The 21,389-nt window shown below is 44.1% G+C and overlaps 1 protein-coding gene across 1 annotated transcript in view; it reads right to left on the bottom strand.

The window, feature by feature from the left end:
• The window catches only part of SDHC (succinate dehydrogenase complex subunit C), a 34,155-nt gene that overhangs the window by 10,552 nt on the left and 2,214 nt on the right, over positions 1-21,389 (bottom strand). The window contains exons 2-4 of the mRNA XM_080824006.1: positions 17,294-17,350; positions 15,641-15,742; positions 7,168-7,229 (exon numbers count right to left, since the gene is read on the bottom strand). Of these exons, the coding sequence (XP_080680132.1) occupies positions 7,168-7,229; positions 15,641-15,742; positions 17,294-17,350 (221 nt within the window). The remainder of the gene's footprint in view (positions 1-7,167; positions 7,230-15,640; positions 15,743-17,293; positions 17,351-21,389) is intronic.

Genomic DNA, 21,389 nt, shown 5'->3' with positions numbered 1-21,389 from the left:
AAAACCTCGCTCTCAGCCTCTCCTGCTTCAGAAGTGCGACAGCTCTGTCCTCGCGTTACCAAGATGACACGGCTTGGCAAGACTGACGATCCCCAGAGGAGAAAATGTGTCTCAGAACTGTTTTCTTCCTCTCAGGGCAGGAACCTCCCTCCCCCGGCCCCCAGACTGCAGGGCTGCCACAGGCATGACTTAACACGATGAGATTAGTGTGAGGACACTTCAGCTAAGAGAGCAATCGGGCGCCGTCACCCCGAGTTTTAATCACCACTTGGACAGCCCCACCGAGGCTCTTTCACATGTTTTCATTGTCACTTGCAGTGACATCTGCAGGGGCTTGCTGGGAAGAAGTGTCAGAGCTATGGCGGCTCCCGGAAGCGGCCGCAGGACTTCCCGACACCCCGCCCCGTGCTGCATACACAGCACTCGTCTGGGGGGAGGCTGGAGCCCATGCTGGCAGCCAGGCGAAAGCACCATTTAATCTGTCTTGGCAATTCGATGGGACAGCTTCAGTGGCTCTGTGTCCCCATCTAGACTGTTTAGCTGTTGGAGGGACCCTGCTCGGGCGCTGAGGCTGTAGGAGGTTGTACTGCCTGCCTCCTCGTATCCTAGACATCAGGGCAGAGTTTAGGAAATCGCATATTTGGTTTCCTCTCAGATATTTTTCACTTGTAATGAGGAAAGCTTTGGTCACTTTTGATTGAATTAACTGACTGATATCCCTTGTTCAATGATGTGATACGGTTAAGAAATATGTATTTGGTCTTTTCCCCCAGCTCCTGGCACACAGATCCTCTCGAGTGATCAAGGGTGCCCTTGGTATGCTATTGGGATAACTGGGGGCTGGGGCCCTCTGGATGGCTTCAGGATGGCGCCTGCTGCCAGAGAGACCAAGGCATGACTGAGGGCTGGAACTTTCGTCCCCAGCTCCTCCTCCTTGTCCCCACACCCCAGGTACCCACTAGCGGCCAGTGATCTGGCTAACCGTCAGCGCGTCAATGATTTAAGCAATGTGCCTAGATGAGGAAACCTCCCTAAAACCCCCCAAACGACAGGGTTTGGACAGTTCTTGAGTGTTGAACATGCCAAGGTGCAGACAGGGTGGTTTTAAAAGAAACCACAGGCCTAACCTGGTGACACTTAGGCCACATCAGCAAACCTAACTTAATGCCTCACCTAACTGCAGTTTCAGCTCTGCAGGAGTGTGACCTTTAACCAGTCAACGCGGACTTCCTGCTCAACACCAGGACATTTCCTGACAGATACCTTCCACCCCCCCCCCCTTAGGACAACGCTGCCTAAACAATGCTTTCCTTGCTAATAAATTCCTTTCTTTCCTTCTTTTCTTCCCTCTTTCTTTTTAAAAAGATTTTAACTAATCACTACGTCCAACATGGGCCTTGAACTCACAACCCACAAGATCAAGAGCCGCATGACTGAGCCAGCCAGGTGCCCTTGTTTTTTGTTGTTGTCCTTAAGCCTTCTCTCTGTCTTCAAAAACTTCTTTTGTTTAGCTCAGCAGAGCATCTCCCTCCTCGCTAGATGGGCTGCTGCCCATCCTGAACAATAAATAAGACCAATTAGATCTTTGTATTTACTCAGCTGCATTTGGGTGTCATTTAACACCAGAAACGGCATGGAAGCTCCACGGACAGCCCCCCTCTCCCCCCTCTACCTTGCCCTACATTTCTCTTGCATTTGGCTGTCCTGAGTTCCAGCCTTCATTTACAAAATCCGTAAATGTGAGCCAAGTGTTGTCATGAGCTCTGGTGAGCTAGTCTAGCAAATCAGCAAACCTGAGGAAGGGCTCATGAAAACTCTGATTTGTAGCCAGAACTTTAGATCTAGTGTGTAGCTCTCACAGTCCTAACTAGGCATTATTACAAGCAGAAAAGGAAGTGAGGATCTAGTAGCTGCTTAGTGACAGAGTGGGAACTGAACCCAGACCTGCCTCACTCCAAAGTTCGTTACTTTCTCTCCGTTGCCTCAATGACCAGGATTTTTTTTTTTTTTAAGATTTTATTTATTCATTTGACAGACAGAGATCACAAGTAGGCAGAGAGGCAGGCAGAGAGAGAGGAAGGGAAGCAGGCTCCCTGCTGAGCAGAGAGCCCGACGCGGGGCTCGATCCCAGGACCCTGAGATCACGACCTGAGCCAAAGGCAGAGGCTTTAACCCACGAGCCACCCAGGCACCCCATGACCAGGATTTCTAACACATTTGAGAAGCAGTGACTAATGTCCCATCTCATGACAAGCCTAGAAGAAAAAGCAGTCATTCTGGAGTTTCATTAGTTCCTTAAAGTCTGTAAGGCCTGTGGCTTTTCTAGAAAGGCAGCTAACTGCCTGAGCAGGTCTGGCTATGCATCCAGGCCATCTCTCACTGAAGGGCTGATTCTCTAATCTGACCTGTTTTTTACAACCATCCAAAATATTCAGGACCATCCTTAGACCCACTCGAGGTCACTGCATACTTCATTTATAGCTGCAGTCCTCTAAAATACCTTCCGTTAGTATTCACCTGTGCTTTTTATAAACTCTTGTTTTTACTGTTGTACGATGGCACATCTTGGTCACTGGCCCCCCCAGCCTCACTCACAGTGCAGCTCAGCCCCGGGCTGTTCTCAAGGTAGTCACTGGGCTTTATCTAGACTATTACACCATTGGTCACTGGGTAAAATGATGAGTATTTTAATCCCTACAGCCCCCAAGCAATGAAGAACGTTACTGGCCATCTCTTTCCATGTTTTAAAGGACTGTTCTTTTTTTTTTTTTTTTAGATTTTATTTATTTATTTGACAGAGAGAGAGAGATCAAAAGTAGGCGGGGGGGGGGGGGAGCAGGCTCCCTGCTGAGCAGAGAGCCCGATGCGGGGCTCGATCCCAGGACCCTGAGATCATGACCTGAGCCAAAGGCAGAGGTTTAACCCACTGAGCCACCTAGGCACCCCGAAAGGACTGTTTATAAAGTTCTTTTTCTTTTTTTCCTTTTTTTTTAGAGGGGGGGAGGGGCAGAGGGGGAGAGAGAGAATCTTAAGCAGACTCCACACCCAGCATAGAGCCTGATGCCGGGCTCGATCTCACAACCCTGAGATGGTGACTTGAGCCAAAATCAAGAGTCGGATGCTTAACCAACTGAACCACCCAGGTGCACCTATAAAGTTCTTTTTCACTAAATTCTATTTTAAAGTCAAACTAGTGTCATCAAACTTTTTGGCTCAACATGCTTTTTAGAGTTTATATATCGGCTGCAAAGTCTCTAGTCTGGAAGAATACCTTTTTGTGTAATTTAAGCTCTATGCCCAGTGTGGGGCTTGAACCCATGACTCCAAGATCAAGAGTCGTGTGCTCTACCAACTTAGCCAGCTGGGCACCCTGAGAACAGGAACCTTTTATGACTTCCAACGGTCGACAGGATTAAGTTCCAACTTCTCTGTGGGGCAAAGTCCTTTACTGTTTGGCACACTGTCCAGCCCTTCCTTCTGCCACTGTTCCCAGAACCAGACCCTGTCATCACCATCCAGTGACTCTGGGTGCTTCCCAAGCCCTAGGCCTTCGCATGAGGTAGTTTCTCCGTTGACTGCGTCCTCTACCTCCTCTTCGTGAACTCTCCTACTCATCCTTCTTTCAAGCTCTCCAACTCCTTCAGGGATGGTCCCTCCTCAGGGATCCCACATCTCTATTAAAAAGCTCTCACTGAGCTGCATGCGTAGTGCAGTCGACTGGGCATCCAACTCTTGATTTTGGCTCAGGTCATGATCTCAGGGTCATGGGATCGAGCCCCACAGCCAGCCCCATGTTGAGCTCCATGCTCAGCGCAGAGTCTGCTTAAGATTCTCTATCCCTCTCCCTCTGCCCTTCCGCACTCTCTCTCTCCCTCTCTAAAATAAGTAAATAGATCTTCAAAAGAGGTTATCATAGTGCATCATAATGTTTATTTGTCTTTCTCCTTAGACTTCTCTGCCCTCGAGGGTAGGGGCTCCCACTATCACTATCTAACTTCTTTTTTTTTTTTTTAAGATTTTATTTATTTATTTGACAGAGAGAGATCGCAAGTAGGCAGAGAGGCAGGCAGAGAGAGAGGGAGAAACAGGCTCCCTGCTGAGCAGAGAGCCCGATGCAGGACTCGATCCCAGGATGCTGAGATCATGACCTGAGCCGAAGGCAGAGGCTCAACCCACTGAGCCACCCAGGCGCCCCACTATCTAACTTCTAAAGCGTAGTAGGAAACTCATTAGAAAGCAGGAAGAATGAACAGTTCTGAAATGACCGCCATGAGGAAAATGACTGAGATGGGTATATTCATTTAGTAAACAGAGACCCAAGCACCTACTGAGTGCTCGCTAGAGGATACAAACGGTAAAAGAAGACACAGTCCCTACTCTCTGAAGAGTCTGCAGGCTCATAAAAGAGACAGATTTGGGGTGCCTGGGTGGCTCAGTGGGTTGAGGCCTCTGCCTTCGGCTCAGGTCATGATCTCAGGGTCCTGGGATCAAGCCCCGCGTTAGGCTCTCTGCTCAGCAGGGAGCCTGCTTCCCTTCCTCTCTCTCTCTGCCTGCCTCTCTGCCTACTTGTGATCTCTGTCAAATAAATAAAATCTTAAAAAAAAAAAGACAGATTTATAAACAAATGAAATAATTATAAATATGCAAAGTATATTTAAAAGCTCCAAAGAAACCAGCAACGCAGTAAGAACTATGAGGGAACAGTGCTGTGGAACAGAAAACGGACAAAAGAACTACAACGAGAAACTCCTTCAGAGATGGCGGTGCGCAAAGTACCGCTGAAGTGGGCAATTCTGTTTGATCTAAAGGATGAGAAGGAACTAACCGCAGCGCGGCAAAGGGTAGGGGCAGACATTTCAGACTGAGGGAATAAAACACGCAGTGGCTCTGGGTGAGAAAGAGTTTTGCTCGTTCAAAGGAATTCAAAGACCAGGGTGGCAGAGCAGAGTAAAAGGAGGCCAGATCAGGCAGCACAATTTCTGGCATGGCGGAGATTTGAATTTTAATCTAAGCGCAAAAGGCAAATACAGTAATGGGATGATTCTAAGCGTGACATGATTCAATTTATTTTCATAAGGTTTTTGTTTTTCCTACTATTACATCAAGAAGAGATTGGAGGAGAGCCACAAGAATGCAAAGATTACATTTGCTGGGACTGACTTCATTTCAGGCCAAATGATCTAATTCTTCCGACCATTTGGTCCAGTGCACATCATCTTCTAAGAGAGTTGTTGCCGTTCAATTTATCGGGCTTCTCATCCCTGCTCTCATAAGTCATCATCCAAAGTCTACTTTCCTGAAATTCCAGTAATTCTGGTATAGGCATTATTAATGTGCTCAGTTCATGAGGAATGAGCCGAGGTGCAGGGCGTTGCCCATGTCATCCATCTAGCAAAACCCTGTTCCATCCAGTTCTGAATGGCCCTTTAGCATTTGAGGGAAACATGAGAACTACTACCACATGTAAACAACAGCCACTATGTTCCATTACAGGATTAGGGGTCAAGGTTAGGGAAAAAACAAATACACACTGATGAACACAAGATCATTCAAGGGGGTAAAAATAGAAAACATGCATGATTATTAAGCACACTCGTGAAAAAATGTATCAACTTTAGCTATGCTTGACGAAGTACTACTTGTCATTATAGTCTACGAGAGAGCCGCCATCCCCTTTCTCCTTCAGTGGTAATAAATACACGGGCATAAAAAGGGAATCTGGGGCGCCTGGATGGCTCAGTCCATTAAGCATCTGCCTTCGGCTCAGGTCCTGATCCCGGAGTCCCAGGACTGAATCCCATGTCGGGCTCCCTGCGCCACTCCCTCTCTCTCTCAATTAAAGAAATAAAATCTTAAAAAAGAAAAAGGTGGGGGGAGCTAAAGCCTAATAAACTATTCTTGTTCTTCCCATGACTTTTAGGATTAAACATGCTCATGAGTACCACCAAGTAAGCCTGGGTCATCAGACTCACAATGAGAAGATCCTGAACAAGCAGAAAGAGGGCAACTATGAACTTCCCGCTAGAAGAGCCTCATCTTGAAACGTATCGTATCACTTCAGTCCCGGTGGGTTGAAAACCAGAAACTACAGATTCCCAGGCAACATCAATCATCCTTCTACCCGGGCTTCCTTCACCAACCGAAGGGATGACATCATAGGAGTGATAACATAGAAGTGACAACATCAGGTCTTAGGTAGGAGCTCCTACCCTACTTGACTATTAACAAAACAAATCTGAGTGTGAATGGCACAGGCGCGGTGTTCGATCACTTCCGCCGGGGTCTCAGCAGCAGCTCCCTGAATACGGGGTCCCTGCACTTGAGCCCCAGTCCTGCCGATGACCACTTCAGTAAAAAGAGTCTACAGGAGCCCAGGGAGGCCCTGAGGAATATTAAAGAAAACAGAACTACGTCCATGATTCCAGGACAAGCCAGGGAAAAATTTTAAATATAGCTGTTCCTCTTGTAAAGTGTCTCTCTATTGTGGAAAGGCGCATCAGATCCCCGAACCTGATGATGATCCGCATACTTCCTACCTGTAACAGACGTCACTACCTGAACTGGACGCATGAAGACCAGCATACAATTCATCATGCGTTAAGTAAATAAATAGACATTCTGGGCTGGAAACCAAGATTTTGTGAGACTGGAGACTGACTTCATCTTGGGGGTCTGATCAATTCTAGGTGACAAAGAAAGGGTCCTAAAACTGACTTTCCGGAAGAAAGAGGTTGATGACTTATCTTGGACTATGTCTGGTCAATGTTTAGCCGGCCAGCCCATCTCTGACATTTCTAGCTCTGCTCTCTGTGACTTCAATAAGTATAACATCAGGATGTGCTTGGGTGATTTAAAAACTGGCTAAGTAGGAGTACCCGGGGGGATCACTCGGAGGACCACGCGACTCTTGATCTCAGGGTTGTGAGTTTGAGACCAAAAAACTGGCTAAGAACAGAACCTGAGCACAGTGGGAACCCAGAATGAATTGTTAAAGGAATGAACAATAAGCTTAAAAGGACTCATCCTTTTCTCTAAATCAAGTTGCTGATTTGTAGAGGAGGCTGCACCAAGAGCCACAGAAACAGCAAAGTTCTTCGAAGCGTGTGTGTGTGTGTGTGTGTGCGTGTGCCCACGTGTGCTTGTGTGCATAAGTACCCATGTACATACCTGCACTCAAGGCCACGCCAGTACCACGGTGGCAAATGGACATCGCCATGGGAAGAGACCAGCTGCAAAGAAATACACAAAGGCAATTTTAAAAAGGAAAATATGGGACACCTGGGTGGCTCAGTGGGTTAAGCCTCTGCCTTCAGCTCAGGTCATGATCTCAGGGTCCTGGGACTGAACCCTGCGTCGGGCTCTCTGCTCAATGGGAGCCTGCTTGCCCCACTCTCTCTGCCTGCCTCTCTGCTACTTGTGATCTCTCTCTGTGTCAAATAAATAAATAAAATCTTTAAAAAAATAAAATAAATATAAAAAAAGGAAAATATGATACCACAACAGAGATTCCATTTTGGCAAAGAGAATATGAACCACTTTGGAAATAGGTACTAGTCACACATAAAAACAAGAACAGCTTTTGCATTCTTGTGTATCCACTTTCTAGTGATTAATTTCAGGAGAAGCATCCCTCCTTTTACCAGACGGGATCAATCACAACTCCTCCTTTCATAAGAAGAAACGACATGAGTGGGTCAAAGACACCAATTACAGTTGCGTCTAGTTAGAAAATAATCACTAGAATACAACCACCTGGATCCTTCCTTGCACTAGTCATGTGACTGAAGTCAAAGGAACACGAAGTGAGTTTTGTTGATCAAGTTTCATAGAAAATACAGTCACCCTTGAACTCCTTATTATGTGACCGTAAATATACACATTGAACATATCATTTATTCCCTAATAAACGTCCTATCCCAAATTTTTAAATCCAGTTTTCCTGGATTTAGTAAACTTTTCTTAATCCATCACCGTTTTGAAATACTTTGTCATCAAATCATGTTCTGAATCATTAATTTGCCAGAGCATTTCCGTAGAAGGACAATTAACACTGCTATATTCTGGACCTAGTTCTCATGCTCGAGAGGACTGTTTAGTGAAATGGAAAGAACGGGAGTCTTTGGATAAAGTTAACATTCATCCTGGAAACTCAGCTTAGAGAGGAAATGCTGAGCATAATCAGACCCTATTTTCACAACTCTAACGGGAAGCTACTCAAGTAGGCTGAAAAAAATCTCGGAAAGAAATTCTAACTATGCAATGAAAATGGTCACAGTAAGAAAGGAGTAATGGCTAAAGAAACCCTAAAAAACTGGCTAGACACCACTCTGCTTAACTCAGACTTAACAGGATAAATGTAAAAGGCGGAAGAAGAGCCACATAACAAAGGACAAGCAGAGAACAATGACAGAATTTGGTTAGATAAATCAGGAGACTAAAACCCAGAATGAGCTGAGGCTTGCAAAAATGTCAAGGACAACAAAAAGGGGCTTTTAAAATTGCATTCAGGGAAAGCAAGCCTCCTAACCGGGATGGACAATTTTATGTTAATAGATGACAGAGTACAAAGCAGATTGCTCAACTATTTTATTTGTCAAAGAGAATGATTATCAGACTGAAAAAGACAGAACAAATATTGATTTGAGAGAACTGAAAAAAACAGAGGTGGGGAAATTGTTTAAGACACTGCTTAGCATTCCAAATGGACTTAGGGCTCACGGCCAGCGAATGAAATCCCGTGACTGGAAGATCCACCAGATGAAGCATGTGCACAGCTCTGGATATTCGCAAATACCGAAGTGGAAAAATGGGGGTGAGACGAGAAACTGCTCGAGTCAAACGTGACCCTAATTTTCAAAAAATGGTTATAGCCACAGCCTGGGTCAGCTGCGTGCTGAGTAGGTAAAGATTCTATTTCCCGAACAACCACAGTACCGGATCCAGTCCCGCATGGACTTCCAGAGTCTTGTCACTCCTTAGCAGGCACGTAAAGTGCTCAGCCCCCTGAACCTGGGCAGAACGTCCGGACTGATGGCTTCAAGAAAGAGAATGTAGCAGAAGTGACACCGCGTGACTTCCAAATCACACCCTCTCAGGCTGTGAAGAAGCCCAAACAGCCCCATGCGGAGAGCTCAGGTAGGGATTAAAGGCTGGCACCCCTAACAGCCAGAATGAACCCAAGCCATGTGAGTAAATGGATCTTCAGATTAATTCAGCCCCAGCCTTGGTGGGTTTTTTTTTATTTTTTAAAGATTTTTATTTATTTATTTGACAGAGAGAGAGACACAGTGAGAGAGGGAACACAAGCACAGGGAGTGAGAGAGGGAGAAGCAGGCTTCCCGCCAAGCAGGGAGCCCGATGCAGGGCTTGATCCCAGGACCCCGGGATTATGACCTGAGCCAAAGGCAGTCGCTTAACGACTGAGCCACCCAGGCGCCCCCCAGCTTTTGTGTTTTATAGCTGAGGCCTAGACATCACAGAGCAAAGGCAGATCATTCCCACTATTTCCTGGTTGAACGTAAGTTAAGAGTCTAGTATAGAAAATCAAGATTGTTTTAATTCACTTACAGAAAAGAGAATCACTAAGAGCTACTAAAATTTTCCTTCAGGAAAAAATTTTCTCAGGACACAATGACATCCCTTTGAACTCAGGTAAGATCTTACTCATCTTTGTATTTCCAACTCCTAAAAGAGTATCAAGCACACTGGGAGCAATCAACAAATAAATGATTGGAAATGTATTAATTTGGGGGCGCCTGGGTGCCTCAGTGGGTTCAGCCTCTGCCTTCAGCTCAGGTTATGATCCCAGGGTCCTGGGATCAAGCCCCGCACTGACCCCGCACTGGGCTCTCTGCTCAACAGGAGCCTGCTTCCCGCCCTCTCTCTGCCTGCCTCTCTGCCTACTTGTGATCTCTCTGTCAAATAAATAAATAAACTCTTCAAAAAAACAAACAAACCAGGATACTTTAAAAAAAATGTATTTCCTTTTTAGTAGAATTTCCTTTAGTAGAATGTTAATCAAGGAAAAGCTAGAGGGGCGCCTGGGTGGCTCAGTGGGTTAAAGCCTCTGCCTTTGGCTCAGGTCGTGATCTCAGGGTCCTGGGATGGAGCCCCGCATCGGGCTCTCTGCTCAGCAGGGAGCCTGCTTCCTCCTCTCTCTCTGCCTGCCTCTCTGCCTACTTTGATCTCTCTCTCTCTGTCAAATAAATAAATAAATAATTTAAAAAAAAAAGTAGGAATTCCAGCAAGTGATTTAACAACCATGTTGCAAACAATACCACTGACGGGGCGCCTGGGTGGCTCAGTGGGTTAAAGTCTCTGCCTTCAGCTCAGGTCGTGATCCCAGGGTCCTGGGATCGAGCCCCACATCAGGCTCTCTGCTTGGCGGGGAGCCTGCTTCCCCCTCTCTCTCTGCCTACTTGTGATCTCTGTCTGTCAAATAAATAAATAAAATCTTTAAAAAAAAAAAAAAGCACTGACAAAGTAAAAAGCATTTCTCCAAGGAAGATACACAAATGGCCAGTTAGTATATGAAAAGACGCTCAGCAGCACTGATCAGTAGGGAGATGACAATCAAAATTAGAATGCGATACCCCTTCCCACCCTTAGGATGGCTGTTGTTAAAAACAACAAAAGACAAGTGCTGATGAGGAGGTAGAGAAAGCGGAACGCTTGCGCACTGCTGATGGGAACGCAAAACAGTGCCGCTCCGGTGGAAAACAGTAGAACGGGCTCCTCAAAAAATTAAATAAAGAATTACCGTGTGATCCGGCAATTCAGTTCTGGTTTGGGACATTCACCCAGAAGAACTGAAAGCAGAGACTCAAGGAGGTATGCCTACACCGATGCTCACTGCAGCGCTACTCCCAAGAGCCGAGAGGTGGGAACACCACAATGTCCCTGTGTGGATGAACGGGTAAGCAGACCGTAGCGACACACGCAAGAGAGGATTTACTCAGCCTCAGAAAGGAGCGGACTTCTGACACAGTCTGTGATATGGATGAACCTGGAAGACTCTGTGCCAAGTGAACTAAGCCGGGCACGAAAGGACAAGCATTGTATGATTCCATTTTATGAGGCACCCAGAGTAGTCAGATTTATAGAGAGAGAAAATCGAACGGTTAGAGGCTGGGGTTGGGGTCAGAGGAGAATGGGAATTACTGTTTAATGAGTACAGAGTTCCAGTTTAAGAATATAAAAGGATTCTGGAGATGGAGAGTGGTGACGGTTTGTACAAGGTGACTATGTTTAATGCCACTGAATTGTGCACTTAAAAATGGTTAAAACGGCAAGTTTTATACTATACATGTTTTACCACAACAAAAAATTAAAAAAAAAAAAAAAGACAACCCAATTAAAAAATGAACATAGGGTGCCTGGGTGGCTCAGTGGGTTAAAGCCTCTGCCTTCAGCTCAGGTCACGATCCCGGGATCCTGGGATCGAGCCCCGCATCGGGTTCTCTGCTCAGCGGGGAGCCTGCTTCCTCCTCTCTCTCTCTCTGCCTGCCTCTCTGCCTACTTGTGATCTCTGTCTGTCAAATAAATAAATAATAAAAATCTCAAAAAAAAAAAAAAAGAACATAGGATTTGAATACTCCTTTCTCCAAAGAAGATATGCAAATGGCCAATAAGCACATGAAAAGATATTCAAAATCAATAAACGGTGTGCTTAGATTTATTTTTATGATTCAAGGTCAAACCAGAGCCATTGGATAGAAGATGTAAGTTGCAGCAACTTCAATGAAAGGGTCTTCTGATAATCAGGGAAGTTCCCAAACTGGAAAAGGGGGGTAGTGAGTTCCTTGTATATTAGAGGTATACAAGCATAGGCAGAGAACCACATGAAAATACTGCAGAAGATACTCACTCATTAGGTACAAAGGTGACTTCTAACTTTTGTGTGTGTGTATGTGAGCAGCACCTTTCTTGAAATGCAAAAACGCAAAATGTAAAACAGATCAAAGTAAAGTTGCTTTGGCTACCCTGGGGCCCAGGGCCTACAGTTTCGTGTGCATGTTGGCCAACATCCAGCAACTATCCACAGAAGCTTAGTAGAATATCCAAAGCCCCAAGGAGCACTCTGAAAACCAATGTGGTGGATGATGTAATTAAATTTTAAAATAAAGTTTTGCTTTTTTTTTTTTTAAGATTTTGTTTACTTATTTGAGAGAGAGAGAGATAGCAAGCGAGCACACAAGCAGGGGAAGGGCAGAGGGAGAGGGAGAAGCAGGCTTCCTGCTCAGAAGGCCAACATGGGGCTCGATCCCAGGACCCTAGGATCATGACCTGAACTGAAGGCAGACGCTTAGCCGACTGAGGCATCCACGTCCCCCCAGGCCAGGGCTTATAGATTCAGAATAATATAAGTTCTTCACATTATAATCCCCCCCTCAAATCTTTTCTCTCTTAAAAAAAGCTTTACCATAAAGTTGCAAGGATTAAGATCACTTATTAGGCTCCTTCTGTTTTAGTAGAATGTCCAATTTCTGCAATCAGAATTATTTCTGGAATCTGGCTTGGAAAAAATCTGAAGGGTTGTGGTATTTGTGGAGGTGGTTAAAAAATGGCCAGCCTCTCTGGCAAGAACCCAAGAGGAGGGCAGTGGAGCTCGAGGAGCAGCTCCAGAGGGGATTTTCTCCGACACCAGCACAGCAGCTATCAAAGTTACTTCTGAGGCCACCAGATGCACCTGTGCCCACGTGTACACTCACACATACCTGTGCCTCGGGGTCGGCACACACATACATCCCAGCTCTCCCTACTGAAAAGGCCTAGAAGGCACGAGCGCCTGGTAGCAATGAGCACATCTAGCACCCAGATCTTGACTGCACAGGAACCATCGTGAAGAGCTCCCACTGGCTGAGTGTGAGACAGTTTGGACGCCAAAACAAAAGAGAGTAACAATGGAACCCTTTGGGCAAAACAGGAACAGTGAAATAGTAAGAAACATGTATATACACTGTCTCCGTTCCTGGTTCCTGACACTGAGCTCCTAAAACCCTTACAATCTCCAGAGTGACAGGAGGAGTGCTCCAACAGCTTTTGTCCTCATATTTGGTCTTTGACCCTGATTCCTGACACACAGTTCCTAAATCCCTTGGAATTTCCTGGGCGGTAAGAGTGTCCTTTGTTTTAATGAGGTGACTCTGGATGGGGGCTGGTTACCGGAAAGACTGAGGCATGATTACAGCTTTTAGGCTCGCCCCTTCTTTTTCCAGGGAGGGAAAAGGGGCTAGAGATTGAGTTAGTATCTGGTCCTGCCTCCCATAAAAATCCCAAAAGTGAAGGAGTCTGAGTTTCCAGGTTGCTAAGGATATCCGCATGTCAAGAGTGTGGTGTATCCCAACCCCACGGGGACAGAAGCTGCTGTGCTGGGAACTGTTCCTGACACAGGAACACAGGAACACAGGAACCCTACAAGGGTACCGGGCTGTTGATCTGTATCAGCGATAACGTAACTAGTGAACTAGCCCTTATAACGTAACTAGTGAACGTAAGTAAATGTTTCCAAGTTCTGTGAGCAACTCTAGCAAATTACTGATCTACTAATATGACGTGAGAAGAGGGTAGAAAGAACCCGTGATTTATAGTTGGTCAGTCAAAAGCACAGGATTTGCAAACTGGCATCTGGAGTGGGGGACAGTCTTGTAGGACTGAGCCCCTAACCTGTGGGGTCTGCACTAGCTCCAGATAGTATGTGTCATAAATGAATTACTCCACACCCAACTGGTATCCAGGGAGTTGGGAAACTGGCTGGTGTGGGAAAAACCTCCACACATTTGATGTCAGAAGTGCTGAAAGCAGAGAGGAAACAGCGCTGTTTTTCCTTTAGTTGGTGTCATAAGAGTAGAGACCTGAGTTTTTCCTTTTAGGAATCCTTGAATCTGTACTGATAAAGAAAGCAAGCTTTAGCCTATCTATTTATTAATTTATTTGTAAATAAATCTACTGGGTATGATGGAATTAGAAAAAGTACAATCTGGCAATCACCACAGTAACAACCGATTCCTAGTAATAACTAACAAATGCTGACGGTAAGTATCATCAATAGACCAGAGAGGGGAGGAAGTCTCACCACAAAAATAATTAACAATTATAAACACAGTATCTGTACTCATGAACTTTATACATGGAGAAACCTAAGCAGACACATTGCAACTAGATAAAAGCCAACATAACCAGTAATGGATCAATGATCACGTGTAGCCCCCCGTCCCCACCCCCCGCACATCCATCCCTACCCCCCGCACCCCCATGCACTGAGAAGACCACAGCATCACTTCAGAGCTATTCCTGACAAAAATGCATAAATCACAGGAAAACGCCAGGCAAACGTGAACGGGAACACTCTAAAAATGTTAAGGTCATGAAAGATAGGGAACGACTAAAAAACTGTTCCACACTTGAAGGAGATCCAGAGTTAAAGAGACAACTAAATGCAACACGTGATCCTAGGTTGGATCCTGGGCCTGAAAGGACATTACTAGGACAACTGACAACATTTGAATGGGATCTGAGGATTAGATGGTGACACTGGGTCAAAGTTAATTTTCTGATTGTGATGGTTGTACTATGAGCATCTTTGCATTTTTTTTTTTTAGAGAGGGGTGAGGGCGGGAAGGGGCAGAAGGAGAGGGTGAGGGAATCCTGTGGCCGGGATCAATCTCACCATGCTGACTGAGATCAGGACCCGATCTAGTATCAGACGTTTAATCGACCAAGTCACCCTAGAGTGTCCTTGAATTTAAGAAACATGCACTCAAGTATTAAGGGTCTGTGACAGGCAGAGTAACAACCTCCCTAAAGATGGCCACATTCTAGGCCCTGGAACCTGTGAGTATTTTACCTTAAATGCCAAAGGGGAATTTAAAGTTGCAGATGAAACTAAGTTTGCTAATAAGCTCACCTTAAGCTAAGGAGACTATCCGGGATTAGGGATTACCTGGATGGTCCCAACATAATCACAAAGGTCCTTAAAAGTGGGAGAGGCTGGCAGAAGGAGGGAATGGAGAAGAAATGTGACAACGGAAGCAGGGTCCAAGTGGTGGGAGGAAGAAGAACGTCGCCCATCGTTGCTGGTTTTGAAGAGGAGGGAGGAGGCCACAAGCTAAGAACTCACAGTGGCCTCTACAAGCCACACAAGGAAACAGATTCTTCCCTTGGGCCTCCAGAAGGGAATGCAGCCCTACCAACACCTTAATTTTAACCCAGTGAGACCTGTGTCAGCCTTCTGACCTATGGAACTGTTAAGACAACAAGTGTGTTGTTTTAAGCCACAAAGTTTGTGCTAACTTGTTACAGCAGCATTACAGGACTGATGGAACATCATCTTGCACTTGAACTTAAATCATCTGGGCATGTTCACGAATTAGGACTGCGGATACAGCTCTACAGGAATTCGGTGTACTGTTTCTGTAACATTTACGTAAATTTAAAACTGTTTCACAATAATGTTTTTCAATTAATGGATATTACATTCTGAATGGTAATTCTACAGGATAAAATACCCACTAAGGCCAGAAGACAGAAAATAGTCTTTTTCTTATATAAAAGGCCTGAGGGAAATACTCAGGGAGGCAATGGCCCAACCTCCAGAACCTTCACCCATGACTTCTAGACTCCCTGGTTCCAGAGACCTTACCTGTAGATGGTGATGTGGGGAGACAGAGGACGGTTTAAATCGGTGTTCTTATTCCAGAACCTCTCCATCTCTTCCTTGGCTGTGGTTCCCAAAGGAACAGCACTAAAATAAAACCAGAAGATTTTAAAATGATTAAAAGTAAACTTGGCTTAAGTCTACTTAAAAGTTAAATCAAAAGAGCTAAGCTCTAAGCTGGGCTGAACAAACCCACTGCAGAAGGAAAACACGTCTGTCCACTCCCCATCGCTATGCCAAGTCTGACTCAGTAATAACCTCAATCACCCAGGGAGGTCGTATCAGGGGAGAAGTCCTCTTTCCAAACCCCCAATGCATAGGTCCTGCAACAGAAGCTCAACTTCCTTCGCGTTGTACAGCAGAGCAAGGACAATATTTCAAAAACATTTACATAAATGAATCACCCTTTCCCCAGGCCACGGGTGCTGTCTCATACATCGCCACCTGCTCTCATCTGTTTCGTCAAGACACCCTTTCAGGTTCTCAAAAATCAAGAAGTGGATCAGCTCGGTACCTATGAACAGTGTCTTGGTTTCCCTTGTCACTGGGTTGGGTTGAGGCCAAGTGTTGAATGGCTGTGTTCAATAATTTAATTTATTATGTCCCCATATTAAACATGATTCCATCCCCCTCAAGAAAACCTACCCATAGATTACTGATTACAGAAAAAAAAAAAAAAAAACAGTAACTTCATAGTGGAAAAATACCTAGCAGACATTCCCTTATTCGTAGGATCACATGCCCCCAATGTGAATGTTAACAGGGAGTACATACCACTTAAGTATGACTCCTGCGGAAAATGGGTAACCTGACTCTAAATTATAGGAAACCCAACTTGAGAAACATTCTACAAAATAACTGGCCTGTATTCTTCAAAAATGAGCCACAAAAGGCCAAAGAAGGCTAAGAAGCAGTTCCAGATTAAAGGATGCTAAGAAATATGACAAGTAAATAGAATGTGTGAGCCTAATCAGCTCCTGGGTGAGGAACAGAAGACTGTATTTCTATAAAGTACATTATTTGGGACAAATGGAAAATCTGAAAACTAAATGCATGCTGGATAAGAGTACATCAACATTAAATTTCCTGAATTCAATCATTGTGTTTGTATAATTATACTGTTATATGTAAGATAATGTTCTTATTCTCAGAAGAAGTATTTAGAAGTAAAGTATCATGGGGTCTGCAACTTAATCTCAGAGAATTCAGAGAAAATACTAACAATAATTAAATACACATCAGTCTGGACCACACTAAATTGTCAATCTTAGACCAGCTTTGACCAACAAAAATTACAATTTCATAAGACACAACCTAAAATACATAAAACTCTAAGTAAACACAGCAAAATGTTAACAACTGATGAATCTAAGTGAAATGTATATAGAACTCCACTGCACTATTCTTCAACTTTTCTGAAAGTATAAAACATTTCCCAAATTTAAAGTTTAATATTCTTATCCTTCCTTCTGCTACCAAGATGAGAAAAATAGTGACCACAATCACTAAATTTTCAGCTAACCATCTGGAACTTCCTTCTTTCACATGTACCCCCAAAATCTAAACAAACACCCCACTGCTGTTTCCTGAGGGGAAAAACGTTAAGTCATAATAACATCCACAAATTTAGGAACTTACTTTCTGATACAGAGCCGAGGACTAAGGTGGGCACGGAGGCAATGACGGCCAACATGTCTGCAAGGTAAGAGAATAAAGAGTCAGTGGGGGCAGGGGGAGCACCTGGCTGGCTCAGTGGCTGGAGTCTGCAACCCTGAATCCTGGGCTTGTATCCCCCAAGCCCCATGCCAGATGTAGAGATTACTTAAAAATAAAGTTTGTTTTTTTTTTTAAAGAGAGAATAAAGAGTCAACGCACATTCAGAGATCAACGTCAGTTTATCAACTTCTCCATTTTTGTGCCGTATTAGATTTAGGATTAGAGGAAAAATTAGTAAGATGAAAACAAGGACAGTATCAATGCCTTTGAGAAATTTTTAGTTGTAAAGCTACCACTTCAAATAACTGGAGAATAATCACGCACATAACCTAGAAATGCAAAATAAAGTTTTAGCTGAACATGAATAATACAAAATAAAATAATCAGAGTTAGTAATGTTCAACATTTCAAGTTAGGTCTTAAAGGAGGTGACGACTAAAGGACAGAGATAAATAAGAACAAGAGTAAGAATAAGGATAAGAATATACCTTAGTTAACTGCTGCAAATGGATGAATTAAGAAGGTTGAAGAATCAGGGGTGTGTGGAAGGAGGGGCCTAACTATTAAGCTATCATTTTAGGAACCACCATCAAGTTCCAGACAAGCTGGATGAACTTCAAGTCAAAAAAGCATGGAAATGCAAAGATCTCCCTGACCAGTGAAGAGTTATGTGAGGAGGGTACACGAGTTTGCTACCAAAAAGTTGCTATTTTTGAAAAGGTACCAAATCAGTACCCAAACTGCTTTTCAAGTCTAAAACTAAGATGTGCCCAGGCATTCTATGTAACGTGAATTTAACTGACCCAGAGTTCACACAGTATTATGAAAAGCAGGACCACTACACCCCTTTATATCAAATCTTTCCAAAAGTATTTAAGAAAGTGAATTTCTGGGGCCAGAATTAAAAATACATTGATTCTACAAAAGTTTATGGTTTATCTATTATATGTAAGGCACTGTGGGGATATAAAATCTCCTTGAGATCCAATGATCTTCTAAAAAAAAAAAAGCTCACGGTGTCCCTCACACCGCTGACATGCTGATACGAGATGCATGGACGGTTCAAAATCCCTATGCTTTACACAGGGCAGGAGAAGGCTCCACTGCCTGACGGCAAAATAATCCAACCAACACGTCCTTCAGCTCTTCCATCCTTCCAGCTTTGGCGGCAAGAGGTGAATACTGACATTGTGCCCCCAAGGCTCCCAGAAAGAAGAAGTGGGAACAAATGTCTTCCATCAATTGAAGTAATTGTGGCTCTGGAGTTGCAGGGCACGCATTCCTCGCACCAGGCTGGGTCCAGGCCCCCAGCCACCCGGCAAGAGTTTGCAGATGTGGGTTGGAATCTACAGCACTCTGTCTAGTGCTATTGTTTCCCAGACAAATGCCCATGTAAGCTTTCCACAAGGCCCTAACAGCCCCCAGCTGCACAAACTCCTAGCCTTAACTGAAGTATGACAAGAGTAGGTTATCCCTGCCTTTCATGTGAAACCAGGAACTCTGAGAGTGCTAGCAAGGACTTGTACTTTATATGTTAGAGCTAAAAGGTAACGGTACGTTATTTTTAATTAATACGCCAGAATGTATCACTCTAGTTAGTACTGTTCCCTTTTAAATGCATTATACATGTCTACCCAAAATGTAATCACTGCTCAAATCATTTCTGAAACTCTTCTTTGGATGCGGGCAACAACAGTGAGGCAGAAAGGACAGTAAAGGAAAAAAGTCACACTGGAGTTCTAGTTCGCGTAAGTTGTGTAACTTTATGGAATCACTGGGCTGCAGCTTTTTCACTTATGAAATGGGACTCATAGGACCTACCTGATTGGTCACTGGATTACATAAGAAAATGTACAGAAAAGCATTCTCAAAACTGCAATATCATCCATATATATATTACTAATATTTCATTGGTCTCGCCAAGGTCTTTAGAATTAACATCACATTCTTTTTAAAACGCTCAGTAGTGATAAAAATATTCATCTGCTGAAAATGGATTTGACTTCTGGAAAAAAACAAAAGTTATTCAAAGCCAAGTCTATGGGATCAAACTAAATAAAACCATTTTTGGTGCAAAACAAGATGTGACTACAATATAATGAGTTTCTCTTGTATGACCTCGATATGGCTTGCTCTGATGGTATGCCAAAAAGTTTTAGAAATATCTGGGGTAAGAGCAACTCTAAAATATCTGTAACTTTGAAGGACAGGATGAAGGGGAATCATTTGTACACAAAAGTTCTCATTGGGGCGCCTGGTGGCTCAGTCGTCAAGTGTCTGCCTTCGGCTCAGGTCATGATCTCAGGGTCCTGGGATGGAGCCCTGCCTCGGGCTCCCTGCTCAGCAGAAGCCTGCTTCTCCCTCTCCCACTCCCCCTGCTTGCATTCCCTCTCTCGCTGTCTATCAAATAAATAAATAAAATCTTAAAAAAAAAAAAGTTCTCATTAATGGCTATTAGCACTCAACCTACTCCCAAGCTACAACGTGATTTCTTCTTTCCTCTCACCGCCCCCATACACATGCGAGGCGTCACCCAATTCCATCAGTACTGTCCAAGTAACTTCAATCCACTGTCTTAGTCCTTACTCTTTTCATTTCTCACAAAGAGGACTCTAAAAGGAGCTCTTGGACTGCCTTCCCTAGCATCCCTCTCTTCCCTATCATTCAATATTACCGAAGCTAACTCAGTGAAGCATAAAGCTGGTTTCGTTGCTCTTCTGCCCCCAAAGTCTTTTAACAGTTCCCTGCTGCTTGCAGTTCAAGGTCTAGACCCATTCTCCCACAAATTCCCTTCAGCCCCTTATACGTCTACCACACAAAGTATTATACTACATACACCAAGAAAGAGCAAGCCATCTTAGGACCACGTGCTTCTGCTTGTGCTGTTCTTTATTTTTTTTTTAAAGATTTTATTTATTTATTTGACAGAGAGAGATCATAAGTAGGCAGAGAGGCAAGCAGAGAGAGTGAGAGGGAAGCAGGCTCCTCGCCGAGCAGAGAGCCCGATGCGGGACTCGATACCAGGACCCTGAGATCATGACCTGAGCTGAAGGCAGTGGCCTAACCCACTGAGCCACCCAGGCACCCCTCGTGCTGTTCTTTAACTGGAACCTCGCTCACACTCTGACAAACTCATCCTTCAGAACCCAACAACTCCTGGATGGCGACTTCACAGTTTCTTCAGCCTTGCTTGGGCCTTGCTTCTACACCACTTCTTCTCTCTGTATCAACACGTATTATGCTGTTTAATAATTAATCTATTTTCTCCTCTGCTAGCCTCAGCTCTTCAAGGATAGGACTGGAATGCTTTGTGTCCAGAACGCCTGTAATCAAGTCTGACACATAGGAGAGGCTCAAAAAAAAATGGTTTTGTAAATGAATATGCTTATTTTAAAAAGCAGTCTTATATATTTAAAGTTAAACCTTATTTTTAGAGGTGTTTCACAAGTAGCACTTAATATGATGTGCAGATAGTTAATGACTCTTGGTGACTTTGTGCTTAAGCACCATGAACTTTATTAGAAGCCTAGCTGTTCTTAGCTTAGTTCTCAATCTCCGTCTTGGCTTTGGCAAGGCATTCCTGGACTGAGTGCCAACAGAGCGTGCATTACTCAGCAGGCTATTTATTCCTGGCTAGTCTGCGAACTGTTTTGGGAGTATACAAAATATAGAGCACTATTCAAAAGTCATGACATACAGTACTCTGAGCACTAATAATTTTTAGTTAGCCAAACATTAAAAATGTTTAACCAATACTTCTTTTTAAATGGGCCCAAGTTATTCCTACTTTCATTCACAATGAGGAAACCACAATCATGGAACTGGTGACGCTGACTTGTCCAAAATAATGGAGTTTGTGACAATACCAGAACTAGAAACCAGCTCCTATAATTGCTTAGAAGGTATGTTCCTCTGAGGCTAAATCAGAACATTATGAACAGTTTCAAATCCCTGTAGTGAAATGCAACTTGACTCAGAACATCCATCAGAAAAAAAAACTTGGGGGGCACCTGGGTGG

Source organism: Martes martes, assembly GCF_963455335.1.
Source record: "Martes martes genome assembly, chromosome: 15".
In the NCBI taxonomy this organism is placed as follows: Eukaryota; Metazoa; Chordata; class Mammalia; order Carnivora; family Mustelidae; genus Martes; species Martes martes.
Note: the sequence above shows the minus strand (reverse complement) of the source record. Positions and strands in the feature narration are given on the sequence as shown.